General features: G+C 40.5%; 3 protein-coding genes across 3 annotated transcripts; 2 read left to right on the plus strand and 1 right to left on the minus strand.

Annotated features, from left to right (window-relative positions):
• Nucleotides 1-344: 344 nt before the first annotated feature.
• Nucleotides 345-4,584, plus strand: LOC119016982 (gap junction alpha-9 protein-like). Its single transcript, XM_037093371.1, has 2 exons — nucleotides 345-777; nucleotides 1,786-4,584. The coding sequence occupies exon 2, from the start codon at nucleotides 1,803-1,805 to the stop codon at nucleotides 3,306-3,308; it is 1,506 nt and encodes a 501-aa protein (XP_036949266.1). The 5' UTR covers nucleotides 345-777; nucleotides 1,786-1,802; the 3' UTR covers nucleotides 3,309-4,584.
• On the minus strand, nucleotides 4,546-6,478 carry LOC119016983 (c-Myc-binding protein-like). Its single transcript, XM_037093372.1, has 5 exons — nucleotides 6,256-6,478; nucleotides 5,934-6,006; nucleotides 5,766-5,814; nucleotides 4,707-4,836; nucleotides 4,546-4,622 (listed from the first exon to the last, which is right to left on the minus strand). The coding sequence occupies exons 1-5, from the start codon at nucleotides 6,268-6,270 to the stop codon at nucleotides 4,578-4,580; spliced, it is 312 nt and encodes a 103-aa protein (XP_036949267.1). The 5' UTR covers nucleotides 6,271-6,478; the 3' UTR covers nucleotides 4,546-4,577.
• Nucleotides 6,479-6,673: 195 nt separating this feature from the next.
• Nucleotides 6,674-18,285, plus strand: si:ch1073-513e17.1 (sialin). Its single transcript, XM_037093369.1, has 12 exons — nucleotides 6,674-6,966; nucleotides 11,022-11,132; nucleotides 11,379-11,532; nucleotides 13,278-13,495; nucleotides 13,858-14,091; nucleotides 14,228-14,402; nucleotides 14,653-14,771; nucleotides 15,415-15,576; nucleotides 15,697-15,829; nucleotides 16,074-16,221; nucleotides 16,612-16,702; nucleotides 16,966-18,285. The coding sequence occupies exons 3-12, from the start codon at nucleotides 11,448-11,450 to the stop codon at nucleotides 17,131-17,133; spliced, it is 1,533 nt and encodes a 510-aa protein (XP_036949264.1). The 5' UTR covers nucleotides 6,674-6,966; nucleotides 11,022-11,132; nucleotides 11,379-11,447; the 3' UTR covers nucleotides 17,134-18,285.
• Nucleotides 18,286-19,336: the final 1,051 nt, after the last annotated feature.

The raw sequence follows: 19,336 nt of genomic DNA on the forward strand, positions 1-19,336 counted from the left end.
AACCATGTATGAAATCGGACGTGCCCCATTGATCACCGGGCTGAAAAATAACATCGATTTAACAAGTACAGTGGCAGCGCCGAGGTGAGAGGACAGGGCTGGTTACAGAACAGGCTGAACCAAGAAAACCCTGAATACACTGAAAAGACTGACTGACCTACGATCTGTAAAGTCAAAGCTGAAGTCAACTAAAAGAGTTGGATCACCACTATCAACCAATGACAGTTCGACAGTTTGTTTTCAAAAGAAAATAAAGCGATTCGTTGACTGTCTAAAAAAGTTGCAGATTCATGTTCAGTCTAATTGATTAATTGCTGAAGTATTCCATATGATCCACAGATGCTGCTGATCATTGGTGCCAACCCAGTGCACCACTTCTGTCCTGCGTGAGGATCAAACAAGTTCACGGTGATTTAAGTTCAACCTGGACTGGGCGTCGAATGAAACGATGGAATATTTTGTAACACATTTCACCCCTAATGACTCAGCCGGTCCATCACACTGCTGCGAGGTACATGGCAGCAGCACAGCTCGGCTGCGGTATTGATCGTTTCTGCCTTTCATGGGCTATAACTTGTGAACAACCAGAGGCGGCAGGGGTCATTTGTTTTTGCTCAGTTTTCACCAACAGTGGAGACTGAAACTTCTGCCACTGTGACATTTAACCTTTGACAAGAGGGAACCCAGGATTAAAGATGTGCTTGTAGGGTTGTGATCAACAGCATCAGCAGCATTCTGCCAAAAGGCCGTTGTTACATTTCATATCTGGGATGAACGGTAAGTTACTCATTTTAAAATAAATGACATTTTTATGAGGAATCCATGTAATTTTATCTGATTAGTTTGCCAAATATATCAGTTTTATAGAGTTTGATATTTTACTGCCCTTTGTTGTGGGAAGACACTCAGTTTTTGTAAGTTTCCTATTAACAACATCATAGATTATAATTATTGGTCTCCGCTTGATTGTTTAACTTGATTCGTGATGTCTAATGATTAACAATCGCCAGTTTTACCAATATATCTGAAGGCAGTGGGGGGCTAATTTGAACTATTTTATATGCTTTTGGGGCTAATTTTACAAATTAGTTTTGCTGTTTACAATCTCATAAGAAAAAAGTATAAAGTCGATATTCTGCTTTACAATAGTCAGTGGATGTTTGATGCACAGATTAACAGCAGGGACAAACTCTCATGTTCATACCTGACATTAACTTTTATTTAACATCTCCAAAACTATATTGTACTATTTTGTTCTTTAAAAAAAGTAACTCTATTCCTGTTTCTAAAAAATCAAGTTAAAAAAAAAATGTAAATCCTGATTGTTTTTCATGCTACAATATGATATCTATGCTTTGGATAATGATACAATATTTGCAGATATCACAAAATCTACTACGATATAATTTCCATTTGATTCAATTCAGGGGCCTTTTAAAAAACAATCCATCAATAATTTTATCTGGTCCAGTAAAGCTCAACTTGAAATTGACTCACACATGAAAAATAACTTGTACACAAAAACACTGAACAAAAGTATCAAATGAATCATAAAATGAGGGCACATGTTAAACATCATGATATGGATTGATGTTTTCACTCTGCATCGATCACACTGGAATCAATCATTCAATCCATGTATCAGTCTGGATCAGGGGATCGTTAACATCCTACCACAGACCAATATATCATTTTTGGATTCAAACTCAGTTTCTGCCTCAAACATCCAGGACCAGTGTGCTATAGCAACAATCATGACTCAGATGTCTTCCTCCATCATTACAGCACAGCTCGTGTAAAAAATGGGAGACTGGAACTTCCTTGGAGGGATCTTGGAGGAGGTGCACATCCACTCCACCATGGTGGGCAAGATCTGGCTCACCATCCTGTTTATATTCCGGATGTTGGTGCTCGGCGTAGCGGCAGAGGACGTGTGGAACGACGAGCAGTCGGACTTCATCTGCAACACCGAGCAGCCCGGCTGCCGCAACGTGTGCTACGACCAGGCCTTCCCCATCTCCCTCATCCGCTACTGGGTGCTGCAGGTGATCTTTGTGTCCTCGCCCTCCCTGGTGTACATGGGCCACGCCATCTACCAGCTGCGGGCTCTGGAGAAGGAGCGCCACTGCAAGAAGGTGGCTCTCCGTCGGGAAATGGAGGCGGTGGATGCCGAGCTGGTGGAAGTGCGGAGGAGAATTGAGAAGGAGATGAGGCAGCTGGAGCAGGGGAAGCTCAACAAAGCACCTCTGAGGGGGTCTCTGCTGTGCACTTACGTGGCCCACATTGTTACCCGCTCCTTGGTGGAGGTGAGCTTCATGATGGGTCAGTACATGATCTACGGGCACCGCCTGAGACCTCTTTACAAGTGTGAAAGGGAGCCATGTCCAAACGTGGTGGACTGCTTCGTCTCCAGGCCCACTGAGAAAACCGTGTTCATGATGTTCATGCAGCTGATCGCCTGCATCTCCCTCTTCCTCAGCCTGCTGGAGATCATGCACCTGGGATTCAAGAAGATCAAGAAGGGCATCCTGGACTTCTACCCACACCTGAAGGACGATCTTGACGATTACTACGTCAACAAGTCCAAAAAGAACTCAGTTGTTCATCAGGTTTCCATGGGCACGTCGGTGGGTCGCAAGACTACCATTCCTACAGCGCCGTGTGGATACACATTACTGCTGGAGAAGCAGGGTAATGGTCCTACATACCCTCTGCTCAGCGCCTCCTCTGCCTTCGTCCCAATACAAGGGGACCCTGGTGCGAAGCCGGACAGCCACAAAGACAGCAAGGAGGGAGTGCCGAGCCCAACGGAGCAAAACAGCAACTCCAACAACACAAGCAGCGAGACCCGCTCTCCTCCAGCAGACAAACACGAAGAGCCAGAGGAATCTTCGCCCCATCACGAGGATATGGAGTGTGCACGCTCAGAGTATCCCACTCTCCCTGTGGCAGACACCTCCTCCTGCACGACACTGTCAGGCATTGGGAGGAAGCCACGGAGGGTCAGTCCACCGTGGAACTGCTCCACTCTGGTGGAGGGGAACGGCTCAGACAGTGGAGACTCCTACCACGGGGGCAACAGCATCAAGCTTCGCAGCAGCTGTGTCGGCCCCCGAGCAAGGATGCTCTCTAAATCGGACATTAAGAGACCGAGCAGGTCCCAGAGTCCTGACTCTGCCGGAGAGCTGAGCTCTGTGTCTCGACACAGTCGTGAGAGCAACAGCCCCACCGCCACATCTCCAAACCGACGGGTGTCAGCAGCGAGCAGTGGCAGCAGCCGACGAGCTCCGACTGATCTGCAGATTTAAACAACAGACTGTGTGCTCGATGACAGAAACTCTAAATGAGATGTTTGGCTGCAAGTTATGTGAACACTTTATTTCTGCACTGTAACACAATAAAAAAAAACACAAACCCACTGCTATGAGGATTATACTCTTGAAAAGCTTTTTTCCAGTTGTATTTAGAACAAACTTATGAACATTTTGTTTTTTCTTCACATTAACAGGTCTGCGGCAGAGACTCAGAGGGACGTTTAAAGATTTGGCTGTATGCAGCCGTTCCATCTAAATGATTAGAGGGGAATGGAAAAATGAACCACGGATCCATAATGCTGTTTGAGGTTGCATAGTGCTGTTACGCAACCGGATAGAGCACTGCCTGATTAAATCCAACCCATTCCAACATGTCTGAGAGTTCTTCAGCAAAAATGTGAAAGATAAAAATAGTTCAGTTCACGTCGACTCGGTCACAATGGAAAAATGAGTCCTACAAATCTTTTCGTTGGTAACTAATTTGTTCTCATCAATCACTTCAATTTGCCTTCAAGCACATACGCATCAAACTTGGAATACATTTTTTTAATATTAAAAAATACTTTTTTACTTGATTGTCAGTCACGCTTTTGATATCAATTACAATATCTTTGAGAAACATTTAAGAAAATTCTATTAAAAATTATGTAGTAATTCTTTTGAAAATAAATAAACATTTACAGTGTTTTCCCTGAGTTTGTGGAAAGTTTAGGTGCATGTGTTTAGCTGGGGATTTGGGAGAAAAATATTTTTTGAATTTAAAAAAAGGGAATATCACAGTATTTTAGAGCATTATTACCATATCTGTGTACAAAAATTTCAAAAAGCTAGAGCGCATAATAATAAAGATAATAACAAATACGATTAATGATAAAAAATTGCTAACTACAACTATAAGATCTGTAATGTTGTACGTTTTGATGCTCTCCATTGATTTTACTTTAGTTCGGCCTTAGACTGGCGGGGAAACCCTTCATTTATTTCAGGTAAATGATCGAGAATGGAAGGAGGGGGTCCATTTTTAAACAAGGATATTGAGAGAATGACGAATGCCAAATGCTGAGAAAAACATTTTTATTTGTTGACAAAGCAAAAAGTTGCTTTGTGTTATATAACAAAAATAACAGTGATTGTTTGTAGTCACTGTACATCCACTATTATGTAATAAACATGTTTATATTCTTCAAAATGCTATTGTTTCAACTTTTTCCATCTTCTTCTTTTTTTTTTTCCAACCAAGAAAGCCACAGTTAACTCCACCTTTCACTCTGCTGCTCCATTTTCAGGTGATGGTTCATATTGCATCAGCTGCAAAATGATATTAAGGTGGAGGTTAAAGGTTACAGTACAAGGTTTATGTGTAAATTCCGACTCATTTTACCAGCGTCTCACCTTGTTTTTCAGCTCTTTGTTCTCTTCCATGAGCAGGTTGAATTTCTGTTGTAGATCAGCCAGCTCCATGCGAAGGGCCTCAGCGTCTACTGGCTCTGGACCAGTCGCGCCGAGGTGAAGCTTAATGAAACTGAGGAGGTGGTTAAAGTGAACATGGGCTCTCAACATTCAGTCTACAGAAATCTTTCATTTTAACCATGCAAGATGGCCCAGGCTCGGCAAGGACACTATCAAACAACAGGGTTCCTTTCTGGGGCCGAGCATGTAAAGAAATATGATTGGTTTGATTAGTTTCTGCCTACTGTATAAAAGGGTATTTAAGGTTTTGAGACAGACAGCAACCCACCAAAGTGCAATACAGTGAAGCCCGATTCGCTGGATTCAATTATCTAGCAGTGGATTCAACAGTCACACTTTAAAATCAATGTCCAATCTGTTTCCACGTGGCACGTTTGTTCCCTAGAGGAAGGCAACACAGACAACAGTGCACTCACACACAGGCCACCTAAATAACAGCTAAACATACCAGAAATAGATCTACAGGGAAAAATGCTGTGCTTCACTATCACTGGCGGATATCAACTCCAGTGGCTGTCCATGTTCCAAAGTACAATCATACCTCCTGTGAATGTAACATTCGAGCTAGGATTGTCTCTGGAAGTCTGGAACAACACACAACTTTTCTGTGAATTATGTCATGAGAATTGCCTTCCCATTTACAGGTTAGTAAAGTGCATAAAGAAACCTGTATTGACAGTGATTGAGTCTTTCCCATATCGGATGCCATGTTAACAAAACGGGAACACTGCTTTCAGGCAAACAGCATCCTTGCAGAAACCTTGGACAAAAAATTCTGGCATTTCAAGGTTAATTAATAGGCCACATTCTCATTTATCAGAGTATTTAGCATGCACTCAGGTGACCAAACTAAAGTGCTATTTGTCCTACTAAAAACACATTATTTTATAGTCCAGGATGGATGATCACTTCAGGCACACAAAGACCTTTTCATTGCCACAAAATAGTTTGTATAAATCTGCATACTTAAGAGAAGGATACTCCAGTGCATTGTTGGGTTTGTCAGTCTCTTCATAAAGTGCCACTAAAACTGCAAAACAGAAACAAAATGGTAAAAAACAAAAAGCAGCGGAGCAGATGGGTTTCACAGCATACAGTGAATACATATTTACACGCTAAATAATGCCTCTGAATTCCATGTTTACCTACCACTTGTTATGGTGTCAAGGACTCCAGATTTCTCCAGATATCTTCTGAACTGTTCTCGCTTCGATTCTGAGGCCTGAAACAGAAGACAATACCTGGGTTAAATGAATAAGCAACACGTTTCTGACATGTTTATAATGATGTGGGTTTGCGGTGTGGATTTGAGTTTAAAATAAACAAAAGTAGCGAGAGGACACAGACGAAAACCTGAAGTGAGATGCGTTCACTGCCTTGAGTTCGTCGCTATGATGCTAGCTAGCTAACTTTACCGTGTAAAAAAATAATAATATACAACGACAGATAGCATGCACCAACAAATACTCACTTTGTAATGGGCCATGATACGACAACAGATGGACAATTTGCAGGTGAAAAAAAAGGTTAAGTAGGCAGCGTTTACTAACTCCTGGCAGCCGATGTGTGTGTTTGCTTCAGCCCACAACACACAGGATGTCTACTGGTTGCCATAACAACACATTAAAACGGTAGTAGCAGTGCGGAAATGTGTTTCATACTAGCTCGACGAGCTTTACACTGTTAAATGAAGGCGTTTGAGCGAACACTTAGCAGCAGTTAACAGCAGATTTTAGCTTTTTGTTTGTTTGTTTGTTTGTTTGTTTGTTTGTTTGTTTGTTTGTATTTCTAATCATAACTTTTGAAGGCTAGCTCGCCAGGACTTGACAGAGAGCAGTAACTGAAAGCGAACATGAGAGGAGGGCGGACCGGCCGTTGGTCAGCTGCCGAGACGTCACTTCCGCTTTCCAGACTTATAAAACATACGAGCTCGTTTATGTCGTTGCGCAGCTTCTCCGATGGTTTTGTAGATCGACGTTTCTTCAAAGCGCTGCGTGGTCATATGACAGTTTTTTTCTTTTAGTGAAAATCAGCCACAACAACAGCTCCGCTCATTTGTTGTCTCACCGGTTGAGACATGGCACAATTCCTCGAGTTCATTGTTTAATTCTCCTTGACGTTCGCTACAACGGACCATACTACCTTAACCAACAAGTGTTTCTGACATATAAGCTGTTGTAAGGTAAGCTGTGTTTGACGAGGCATCCATTAAAATGCTCGTTAAATAGTAATAGCTAGGTAACTAACTAGCTAAGCTGCAGTATAACCTAGTAACTTCAGGTTAACAAAAGTCTTGTGTGCTGGCATTCATTGATCTGGTTAAGAAGGCAGCTCGTCTGTTTGTTTTTTCTTCATGTCATAGTTTTATCTGCATCTGTCTCATGCTAAAATGAAAACATCCACAGATAGTAGGGGACCTTCCTGTCTTAAACCAGCTTGAAACTGTTAGCCCTGTAGACAGTAAAGGTGGCTGTGGTTTGCATGTCATCTATGATAACAGACATTCCACTTGTTTCCACAGCGGTTAAAGGGGCACTATGTAGTTGTGGAGAATAGATGAATATTTACAGTATTACTGATGTAATAAAACAAACTCAGAGATATTTATATTTTCCATAACTGAATGAACGAGCTGTTCTCGAGGAAAATGACTTCTGCAGAGCACTGTTTGAGTCTAGACAGGTGGCAGGGTCCGCCAAATATAAACTAAGCAAAACAGTGTTAAAATTATATTGTCGTTTAAGGTCAGAATGTTTATTTAGTTTTTTACACAGTCATAACACTGTCGTATATATTAAAGACATATTGCCCTTTATCAACACTTGTTTGATTAGTTGTCAGTTGCCAGTATTTTGCTGTATTTGTTACTGTTCAGTGTCATCAGTTGGTTGTAATAGAATTAATGAGTCCATATTTGAATGATCAGTGAATACTTGTAATAATCCAGGTAAAGCTTCATGATTTTCGCTTGTGTATGAGAGTTGTTTATCGCCATTACTTTTGCATTATCCAGTCATATTTGACATTGTTGTGGTTAGTCGGTGAGTTGGTTGTTAGTTCACAATTTAATAACTGGTGAATCATTTTAAAGTTAGCAAATATTTGGTACTTCGATGTAACAAAAGGTAGAGAGTTTGCATTAGTTAATGTTTCAATTTATAATAGATGGAATACTATGTTTTTATGGTGTTAGTTTGACAAAAAAAATCTATTTAAAAACATTACTTTTGGCTTTGATAATTTGTCTTGGCACTTTTGATAATCTTGTCCCTTCAGTTAAAAAAACCCTGTCACACATTGACAAACATATTAAATAATTGTTATAGGAAGCCGGTTTCAGCCTGAAATTTTAACAGATGTCAGTTTAAAACAAACGCTCACTTTGTAAAAACAGACCTTTTCATCTCCAGTTCACCCCAAACTAGGAAGTAGAAAAAAGGAATGTGATGATATATAATACATTGATTGTTTCAGAAAAGAAGAGGTGAACTGGCCTATTTTTCTGAGGATCTCATGATCACACACACATAGTTGAACAGACATTCACTTGCAGACATGGTTCACGTGGTAATGGCAAATCGTAAATGCTTTGTCATGCATACAACCCCGTCAATTGGCGTGACATGGAATAATTACCTTTTTTGTATGAAATCCTTCAGACTGAGTGATACGCTGGGCTTTAAATCACTCAAATTGCTTAGAGAAAACACAAAAAATAAACGTAAGTCTTTGAGTGAGTTTGTGCATTGGGCCCATCATACCACAGCCCTGACAACAAAGAGTTGATTACCAATAGTCCCTGTGGCCATCAGAAGTTCTGTGCTCGAGGAATGCACATGCTCGTGAGGATTTCAAACGGTCAGGAGTATACTGAGGTGGCAGGTTCAGACATGCTGTATAAGTGTTGGCCAGTGAAATCTTAACATCAATGAAAGCAGATAAGAAAACAGTTTAGTCTTCAGCGACAAATTCAGTACAAGCATGTTTTGCTGGCAGCTGCGTCTGCAACACAAACCCAACAGATAAACTCAAGACAGAAATGAAAAGTTAACTTGACGATGTGTTCCTTGGATTCGCAACACTGACAGTGTCTCACTGACTAAGGGAACTAGAAAGACAGATGAAAACCAACACTGGGGATTACTGACTATGTGCATGTTCAGGTAGAGCAGTGTCTAATGAGAGCCACATGTCATCCCACACAGCTAGTATTTCTAGTTTGCTTTCCTCTCGTACACAAACTGATGCTTGAAGGGTTAATTCGTTGGATATGCCTGGAATTTTAGTTGAAACATTTTTTTAAAGTGAAATTATAGAATATTGAGAAACAGAAGTGTGTATTATGTGTATTATGTTGGAGATGACTATATATTGGTTTGCTGAGGTGAGCATGCCAACCAGGGATACTTCCCTCAGCTAATAGGGCCACTTACCTCCATGGTAGAATGAGTTAGTTGCTAACAGTCAAAGATAACCACAGCAAAAAGTATAGAGAGCAGCAGTTAGCTCATGTGCTGCCTCCTTTAATAAAATATCATTTCAGAGTTTTTTAGGGTTAGGAAGATGCTTGAATATCCTTGAAAATAGTCATGGAAAAATGCTTAATTTTCAACATAATCTGGTGCTTCATCAAAACAGTCACTCATGTTATACAAAAATCTTTTGATAATTACTTTGATGCAATCCTGTCGTCATATTTGTTTATCTCCTGTCATAGAAATTAGGAAAGAATTAAATAAGATGCTCAAAACATAGAGTTAAAGTTAATATGAATGGCTGGTAAAATAACTAAAGTGGTTGAAAGAATTTCTATAAACTCTATTTGTTGTAATTACATTCATAGTTACAATTAATATGTGATGATTAAGGCTTTGAGAGTCTGGAAAGTTTTGCTCCAGGTGTCTGGAAAGCGCTTGAAAAGAGTTTGAATCTTACACTTAAGAAGGTGTACGGACCCTGTGACAAGCATCGGCTGTTATGTATCTAACATTTTACAGACAAAATGAGTAATCGCTTGATTGATCAAAAGATCAGCAGATTAGGAATGCACTAACACACTCTGGTGCTGGTCTGGTATGTGCTGACAAACACATTTTTGTACGGACGCTTCAAAGCTGCTGTTGCTTTTAGTCGAATCAACATTTGTGCATTAAGCATCAGAGCGTTGGTTAGTTTCCTTCAGTCAATACGTATTGACTTTAAATGTGAAACCTGCTGAGGTTTACTGGAAAGATGATGGTGTGAATGCTGTACAGTGATAATTTAAGGGTCAGTCACCGTCACCATAACTGTTTATTGATGTGATAACCAGAGACAAGCAGCTTCAGAAGATTTCTGTGCTTTCTTGTCAAATCATGTACTGTGATTTGATAACTGACTGTAGCTCTGCTGTCATAAGAAATTCTCAACTTTTTGGTGTTGTGAATCTCAGCAGGGCCCCAAAAAGTTGTTGTATGATGGGAAATAAATGGCATTATCATCACAGCTACAAACAAAAATAGTTTTCTCAGTTCCTGATTAGCGGTCTTTAGAAAAAGGGTTTCCACATCTGCAGTCGCTTTTCTGCTCTGACACAATAAACAGCAGCAAGTGTAAGAAATGAAACTCAGAATACTTTCACAGACAAATCTACTGGACGGTTTCGTCTCAAGTTGGGACAAATTGATCCAATATCAGTAACGGGTGCCAATACTGATGGAATTTTTAAGGGATGATGCTGATATACTGATATTGGGGAGATGATGGATTTGCCGATTAGACATTGCATTCTTTAAAAAGTTCTTTTTACTTTTGGAGTCTGTATTAAAATCTACTTACCTGTTCAAGCAGGAGAGACAAGTGAATTTAGATCATGCTTATCACAGCAGATCATATGTGATCATACAGTCCTGTCAGAAAGCCCCTGACGCTCAGACTCTAGAGGGAGATTTTATGATAAAGCAAGAAAAATCCCACCATGGCGGCGGCGGGGAAGGCTGATGACCCTGCTTAGACTAATAGACGGATGAAATAATGAAGCTGGTTGATCTGCATAGAATGGGCAGTGATGGGATGAAACAGAGTAACAGTGGATAAGTTCGTCGCTGTGTGAAACCTTTTGGTAAGCAGGGAAAGAGAGATGTGTTGAACCAGTGCCGCGGGTGGTTTCCTCAGTTCCTTAAAAGTTTGAAGCTTTTCCCAGACCACAGCAAAACCAGTGTTTAGTTTGAGTTTGACCTTTGTATTTCATGCCCACAGGTTCCAGTTAGGTGAAGTACAAGCGATGAACGCCCTCTGAACTTCTTCACCATCTTCATCATTCCGTGTCCTGGTTCTGCAGTGGAGCCGCTCTGAGCATCAGTTACTCTTGTAAGTGCAGCTTTGATCAAACTCCTCCAACATCTTTGTCAAATCAAGAATTATTTGTGCGTGTGTGTGTGTGTGAGACCTTATTTTGTAAAAACCTGCTGGCTGACAGGGTTTATAGTCAAAAGTGCTGATGTGTTGTGTCACTTGACTTCTTGTATGTACTTGCCTGTCATGTGTTTTATCTCACATCCTCTTTGTGTTTGGGTGACTGTGTTTTTCTAATGAATGTCTTCATCAACCCCGCAGGTTTCCAGCACACCATGATTCAGTGACATCACTTTACAGACTTGATATTTCCTGGGTCAGCTGAGCACCATGACGACACCAAATGGCTACTCCATCAACTCAGCGCGGTCTGACGAGAGCGAGGACGAGGAGCCCCTCATCGAAAATGATGCAGGTGTGTTTATCTGTGTCGCAGGTGTTCAGAGTGTCCGGTTCAGATTTAATATGTAATATTAATCAAGACTGAGGTTTACCTTTGCCCGAAGTGTTGTTATTAAAGCTCAACCTTAAATGCAATTATACAGCTGTTGCTAACAAAATATTAGACGTAATGAAATGTGTCCATGTTGTTGAGCAATCAACTCTCAAATTAACTGACTTTATGAGAGTGATATCTCTGTTTTGATGGAACTAGATGGGGTCTGTCTAATGGAAAACAGTGTGTCATGTCAGACTCCTATGTGTAATGAAACGTAGTTTACTATCCCAGAGAGAAGGCTGATCTTACCCTCAGTAACCACCTAGCAACGGAGACAATTTCCGATCATAATTAAAGTAATAATAATAACAAACAACTGTATTTTTAAAGCACCTTATCAGCTATTTGAATAATGAAAATGATTATTATAATGGTAATATACCCTGTGTATATTATATGTGTGATGCAAACAAAGAGATTCTCACATCAGCTACTTAACATATTGCTCTGGGAAGTTTAATATGCAGCAGTACTTTTCTATCTTTGTTGCCTTTTCTGCTGATGACTGAACCACAGTTTTTGCCACGTTTTGATGTTTTTCTCTGTTTGATTCAATGTAGCTTTCGACATAAACAGACCATATATTGCGATTTGCAATGAAGCTATGAAGAAGCTAAGCTATCCCTGCTTATATATCTTAATTGAAGCAGTCTCGGCTTCTGTTTACAAAGTGGAAAAAGGTGTTTACAGTAATGACTGCTGCACAATAATCTGCTATGTACCTTCTCATTATGTAGCTGACAGGACTGTCATTCTGGTTAGTCAGCATGTTTCTCAGGTCACACATCAGCACATCACTGGTTAGAGATTACCTGTTATGTAATAACTTGATGAGGAAGCTGACCATCAGATTTTGTAGTAAAACTGATGGCACTCTGAATCATGTGCTTCTGACATAAAGACAAAGAAAGGCAGTAGAATTAGCTCTTACTCTGTCAGGATTCAGACAGAGTTAAAACAGAATAAAATGTTTACTCACATCCAAATTCATTCAAGAGAGAACATTTGGAAGCTACTATTACTTACTAGTTGATTGACAGCTCTTAATACATGGATGAACACAAAGCACAACAAAGTAGATGTTAGACAATATTTTCCTACATAGAGAGAAATAACATACATGATATAGATACTGAAATAAATTACAAAAATGAGTGACACAATCTACAAGAACAGAAGATTTAAAATCTAATACACAAACATTTTAAGCCAATACGATAAGGAGGCAAATTAGATAAAATCAGGGCAGCTTTCTGATAAAGGTTTGTTTTTAGAAAAGAATTAAAAGACAACACTGACTCAAACAGTCTTTTTTCCTCAGCAGGGTTAGGGTTGGATGATGGCAGAAGCTCTGTCCCCTTTAGAGGAAGGGAGTGAGAGTGGATGTCTTTCAAATTTAAAAGCAATATTTACAGAGACACAAAAAAGTTTAACACTAAAGAGTGATCAAGAGACTTCCCCATGTTATTCTCAAAGCAAACAAATAAAATGAACTGAAAGTGTTAATTTTAAGTACAACTTTAGTCGAATCTTTTTAAATATCTTTGGGTTTATTTCAGATATATGAATGTGTTTTAAGAAGTAGCACTTTAAAAAGAAGGATAACTTTCTCAGCCCATAAAGAAACAGACTCCATGTTAATGTTGTTGTCTTCTATCCAGCCCATCCACAGTGCTGCTCGACCCGCCTCAACCTGGCCATCCTGATGAGCCTCGGCTTCGCCGTGGTCTACGCTCTCCGGGTCAACCTCAGCGTTGCCATGGTCGTCATGGTGAACACAACTGACCCTGAACCAGCCAAGAACGGCAGCGTCTTCCACGCTTGTCCACTGCAGCCAGGGATGGAAAACACTAGCGATCATATTGCACAACCTGCCGGGGTAACACAATTTAAAAACATTTTTATTATCAAGATCTCATGTTGTCAGTCAGTTTGTGTCTTTAAAATGAAGGAGGTTATGTTAACGTTACAGACCTGAGAGGGGGAAAGTGCAGGTGCTTCAAGCTAATGACAGGAAAATTCCAGTCTGTGCATTATTGATAATAGTCAGCCTTTCTTCATATACTATGAATGTGGATCTCAGAATAGATGTCAATACAATCTTCTTTGACCCTATTTTTACGTTTATAATAAAGACATACTGTATATAACCTCTGTGATAAGATCAGGACCAGGCCTTTGTTTGAAAACTCACCTTAAATTCGATGTAAAATACACCCTCTGTCCGTCCTCTTCTCCCAGGTCCCTCAGTATCCGTGGGACTCTGAGACTCAGGGCTGGCTGCTGGGAGCCTTCTTCTTTGGCTATCTGTGCACACAGATCCCCGGCGGCTACCTGGCGGGTCACTATGGTGGGTCTATCTTCTTGGGTTTGGGTGTTCTGGGCACCGCTGCTCTCACTCTGCTCACCCCTCTGGCTGCCCAGATGGGATCATACTGGCTGTTTGCACTGCGAGCGCTGGAGGGCTTTGGGGAGGTGAGTGTGCGTTGAACCTGAGAGTTAGCATACTAACAAACTAAATATTAAAATGTTAAATTTGATATATATGTGTTATTGTGGAGGAAATCTTTAATCTCCTGTCTGACTTCCTGCCTCCATGTTTCCTCCCCAGGGTGTGACGTTCCCGGCCATGATGGCCATGTGGGCTCGGTGGGCTCCTCCGTTGGAACGCTCTCGTCTGATGGCCCTGTCGGGATCCGGGTCCAACTTCGGAGCCTTTTTGGCTCTGCCGCTTACCGGGTACATCTGCCAGACGTTAGGCTGGCCCACTGTCTTCTACATCTGTGGTGAGGGAGGGAAACACAAACCCAAATACAATCAACACACTCACGTACATCATCACACACTGAGGCTACACAAAAGTAATGCTTTGACAATTCTCTGTGGGAATTTAAGGTAACGTGCACATCTTTGCACAATAACTGATCAGCAGCGTGATGCTCTGCTAACCTCAAGCTGAATACTGGCGCTGTTCCTTTAATTATTCACCTGCCTTTTGCAATAAAAGGTTTAACTGTCTCTGTGTGTCTCACTCAGGAGGGGCCGGCTGCATCTGGTCGATCTTCTGGTTTGCTTTAGTATCCGATGACCCTCGCACCCATCGCCGGATCAGCGAAGAGGAGAGAGATTACATCATAAACTCCATCGGACCTCAGGTACATATGAAACATTAACAGTCGTGTATCGCACGTGTCTCGATCTACATTTTCTATTGTGTAACTGGAAAAGAGGAACATACGGGAAAAACCACAAAATATAACAGGAAACATCTAAACCAAAACCCCCAAACTGTGAAGATTGTTGACTGATTCAATTCATAACTGAGTCTCGCTGTGAGTCAGAAAGTGAGAATGAGAGTTTCAGATGTATTGAAACCGAGTGTGACGTCACTCTTCTGTTCCACTGTGACAAGTTTATCTGCTCTCTGTGTTATTTTGAAGTTCCCTCTCATACTTCCTTTTTCCAATTCCCTCACTCTTCTTTCTTTTGCATTACTTTCTCTCCCCTGTAGCTGTCGTTTTGAATTTAGCTGTTAATATTTTAAATACAAAGATCATGACAGGTCAGTATGCCTTTAAAAAAAACCGAAAACATGGAACAGAATCATCTTTTCTTTCTTAAACCTCGATTACAGCTTCCTTGTCCACACATGTAAATAACAAATAGCAAATCTTTTGAATAATCTTTTTTATGGTGTAATAATATCAGTGAGAAATCAGTTTTGGTTATGGGATATTTCTGACATTTATGTGTAGTGTTTTCTGAGGATGTTGTCATTAATCTGATCTGAACCTGCAGGGCACAGGTCACGGCTGGTCCGTTCCCCTGGTGTCCATGCTGCTGTCAGTTCCTCTGTGGGCTGTCATCCTCGCCCAGATGTGTTCAAACTGGTCCTACTACACCCTGCTCACCTCCCTGCCCACCTACATGGACCTCATCTTGCACTTTGACCTACAATCGGTGAGGATTTGATGTGTTTGTGTCTCTGTTTCATGTTAAAAAGAATAAAAAATAAACCGTAGTGACATCGATGGTGGCTCAGTTTCTTTCCAACATCTCTGAGTTTTTTTCTCCTTCCAGAACGGCTTCCTCTCCGCGCTGCCGTACCTCGGTGCCTGGATTGTCTCCAACCTGTCCGGTGTCGCAGCCGACTACCTTATCGAGAGGAGAGTGTACAGTGTCACAGTCGTCCGTAAGCTCTTTACTATCTTGGGTAAGGAAACCTTTCTTTTACCAATATTTTAAAGACACATTAATTTATTATTTGGAGACTACAAACATTCGACCACGTTTGATGGCTCACACTTCGTTAAATGGAGTAATGCTGCCCTCTTGTGGTGTTGATCCTGGTTGTTGAAATGAAATGACACAAAGGAGAGAAGAGACCACAGTAAATGTCATTCAAGAGAACCAGTGGTATCAGTGATATTTACTGGTGTGTCCTCTCCTCTCTGCAGGTCTGTTGCCGGCTGCCGGTTGCCTCGTGGCCGTGAGTTACGTCGGCTGCAACCACATCCTCACCATCACCTTCCTCACACTCTCCACGTCCATAGGAGGGGTCACCGCCGCCGGAATCTATATGAACCAAATAGACATCGCACCTCGGTGGGTTTCATTCACCTTCTCACAAATTCAGTCTTTTTTAATTCCCCGAAGGTCCAAAGGGATGCCTTCACATGTGTGTTTTGTCTATATATATATATATTAAAGTTATTCAGGTTTAGAATGATAAGACAGAACCTGAAACCAGAGTGTGTTTTCTAAGACTCAGGCACATGAAGATGTGTGTTTCAAAAAAATCATCCAGTTTTGGTCCCTCTGACTCATGAATTAAGACTGTGACACATAAAGTACGACTGACACAATAAATTAAATCGAGCAACAGTGATGTAACGTACATTATATTAGTCATACATTTTAAGCTGATAACTTACTCTCTCACTGTCTTTGTATTATAGATAAATTCTGAAGAATATCATCTCCTCTTTCCTGCAGGTATGCTGGATTCCTTCTGGGATTCACCAACACATTTGGGACGATTCCTGGAGTCTTGGCACCAATTGTTACAGGATACTTTACTGAAGATGTAAGTCTCTAAAAAGTACTTTACGTGTCAGTAGAACAGAAAAACTTCCCTTGACAGCCTCCAAGATCCTTCATTAATTTGATTGGGAGTTTACGTTTCTATCTTTCATTGTTTATTGTTGAATGCCAGAATAGACACCTTTACTTTCTACACAGACTTTTTCTCACCATCAGTGATTATGAGAGTTACAGCGTTACTGTACATAACAGGTCAGTGACGTAGTGCACCGCTGATGTCTCCTCTTCCTCTTCTGTGGTTGTCAGCACACCCTGGCAGGCTGGAGGAAGGTGTTCTGGTTGGCGGCCGGGATCAATGTCGGCGGTGCTCTCGTCTACACCATATTCGGCAGCGGGAAGATCCAACCGTGGGCCATCACGGAGGAGGACAGAGCGGAGGCTGAGAAGAAGAGGAGCAGGTCTATCTCCGCATGAAACACGAAGAAAACCCGAACTGAAGCGGCAGACGTTGCACCGCTCTAAAAGACATTTTAACCCAGTGCACAAAAAAAATTTAAGTAGAGGACTACCTCTGTAAATTGAAGTATACATTTAAGATATTTGCAGTATTCACACTTAAGGAATATGAAGAGCTCGAGAGTTGTCATTCACAGGTGGTTTTTACAGTGTTTGCAGAGTTTTATATCAAAAATATGCACCTATGTTTCTACAGTAATTCCAGCAAACACATAATAAAGGATTTTAGAGCAGTTTTACACATCAGAATTTTAAGTTCAGCACTTTTTTTTTAAGTTAATGGGAGACAGCAGATGGTTGGAAACACTACATCAACACCTGCTGGATATTCACTGCCTTTACCGATCAGGAAGATGTGATTGCTTTTACTCATGTTCTGTTTCCTGTTGTCGAACGTCACATCCGTTAACTCTAGTAGTGTTACATTCTGATGGGATGTTTGCTTTAAATTATACATGGACTTTACGGTACCTCAGGTTAGACCAAAACAAATCAAATTATGTGATTTCTTTTTTAGGATGTTTGAAACTTTTTCTTCAGAGCAGGATTTTGAGGTGCTGCTTTGTTTTCTCTGACCACTTCTGGGCTGAAGAAGCACTTTTCACATATAAAAATACACCAAAAGCCTTACGTTATGTAACAGTGCCAACTCTTCCTGGAGATGGTTTTCATTCAGTCTTCAAAGAACCACGGTTCTTAAATTTCTTCCATAAACCAAAGCAACTCCTACTGCCAGGATTTGAGTATTCGTAGTTAAAGTGCCACGAGTTCTGACCCACTTTTCGCGTGAATTTGCAGTGTTTTTAATTGTTTCTCTGAGTTCACTGCCTGTGTTTCATAATTCCCTCAACTACAAGAATCATTCTTTTTTATGGAAAATGTATGTTTGCAATTTCATGAAACTGTGATTGTAAAAGATATGTTGTTTTTTTTTGTTTTTTTTAAAACGGATGCAATAATTTATTTGCCTTGTCAGTGCTTTGACAATGTGTGATGTTGTACAAATGCGTTGAAAGTGTTTATGTAGTCGTACTTGTTTATTGAACAAACAAAACTTGACCCTTTATCAAGTTTGTTTTACAAAGCAAAACTAAAATCTGTGGAATCTAGGTTGAGTCAATTGTCCCATTTTTTTCTGTCGACACTATTGTGTTTTAGAGATTGTTGCAATCTTATTGTCAACTACAGGAAGCAAAGTTAGACAAAGAGGCAAAAACCTTCATGTAAATATTTCTGAATGTGACTGTACTAATCATGTGGAGGGGATATCTGCTTGCTGCAGCCTCTTAAGGTGGCACAAACATTGTTCAGTGTTTTGTATCTTTTTTCGAATGCTGCAGATTCGAAGTGTCCCATCATGGCTGAGAAAATGCAGCAGTATTAATGAGAGCAGCACTAACCTGAGTCCTCATCCCTCCAGCTCAACCACACAAACCCTAAAATCACACATACGCCTTCATGTTTCATATCAGTGTTTAACAGTTTGCCTTCGTAATTTTATGATGATGAAATTTGGTAAGTTTTTGACCAAAAAACTTACCAAATTGACTCTAAAAACATAAAGTTCTGCTTCAGACATCTCTGGTAAAACACTTCTGAGAGAAGTCCTCAGTGTCGACGTCTGTTTTGTTTTTGCTGACTGTCACAACATTGTATTTCCTCCTGGAGGGCAGCGCTGTGTTTACTCCGTCTGCAGAGGTTGTGTAAATTTCTCTGAGTAAACACTCCGTCTGGTCTGAGTCGATTCCACCGGACCCGGCTTTATCTGCTTTTTCACTGGATTTTGGGCACCGTCAGCTATAAATACCCCATCAAAGGGCAACTATATATACCTCATTCAATCAGGAAGTTACATATGGATCAAGATCAGGAAGTAATAAGGACGATGTTAATGCTAATGACATTATCTTCATTACATTTTTCAAGTAATATACATAAAAGTAAAGTAATGCATTATATGTGTAATAAAAAATGTATTCACGTCGACTCAGCATGATAGCTATACTTTGCATTAAATGATATACTTCATGCAGAACTTATGTACATGGACATTGTATGTGTTACTGAAATACATAAAGTAAAAGTTTTAGTTTTTTGAGTGCTGAAATGTAGTAATAAAAAGATGTGATAGTACGATATAAATACATATAAATACATATTC

Source organism: Acanthopagrus latus, chromosome 3 (assembly GCF_904848185.1).
Source record: "Acanthopagrus latus isolate v.2019 chromosome 3, fAcaLat1.1, whole genome shotgun sequence".
NCBI lineage: Eukaryota > Metazoa > Chordata > Actinopteri > Spariformes > Sparidae > Acanthopagrus > Acanthopagrus latus.

Coding starts and splice junctions, on each gene's coding strand:
- LOC119016982 (XM_037093371.1), top strand. CDS start 1,803: ATGGGAGACTGGAACTTCCTTGGAGGGATCTTGGAGGAGGTGCACATC.
- LOC119016983 (XM_037093372.1), bottom strand. Junction 4,837..5,765: donor AAACCCAACAATGCACTGGA/GTATCCTTCTCT, acceptor CCACCTCCTCAG/TTTCATTAAGCTTCACCTCG. Junction 4,623..4,706: donor ACAAAGAGCTGAAAAACAAG/GTGAGACGCTGG, acceptor ATCATTTTGCAG/CTGATGCAATATGAACCATC.
- si:ch1073-513e17.1 (XM_037093369.1), top strand. CDS start 11,448: ATGACGACACCAAATGGCTACTCCATCAACTCAGCGCGGTCTGACGAG. Junction 15,830..16,073: donor TAAGCTCTTTACTATCTTGG/GTAAGGAAACCT, acceptor TCCTCTCTGCAG/GTCTGTTGCCGGCTGCCGGT. Junction 16,222..16,611: donor CAAATAGACATCGCACCTCG/GTGGGTTTCATT, acceptor TCTTTCCTGCAG/GTATGCTGGATTCCTTCTGG.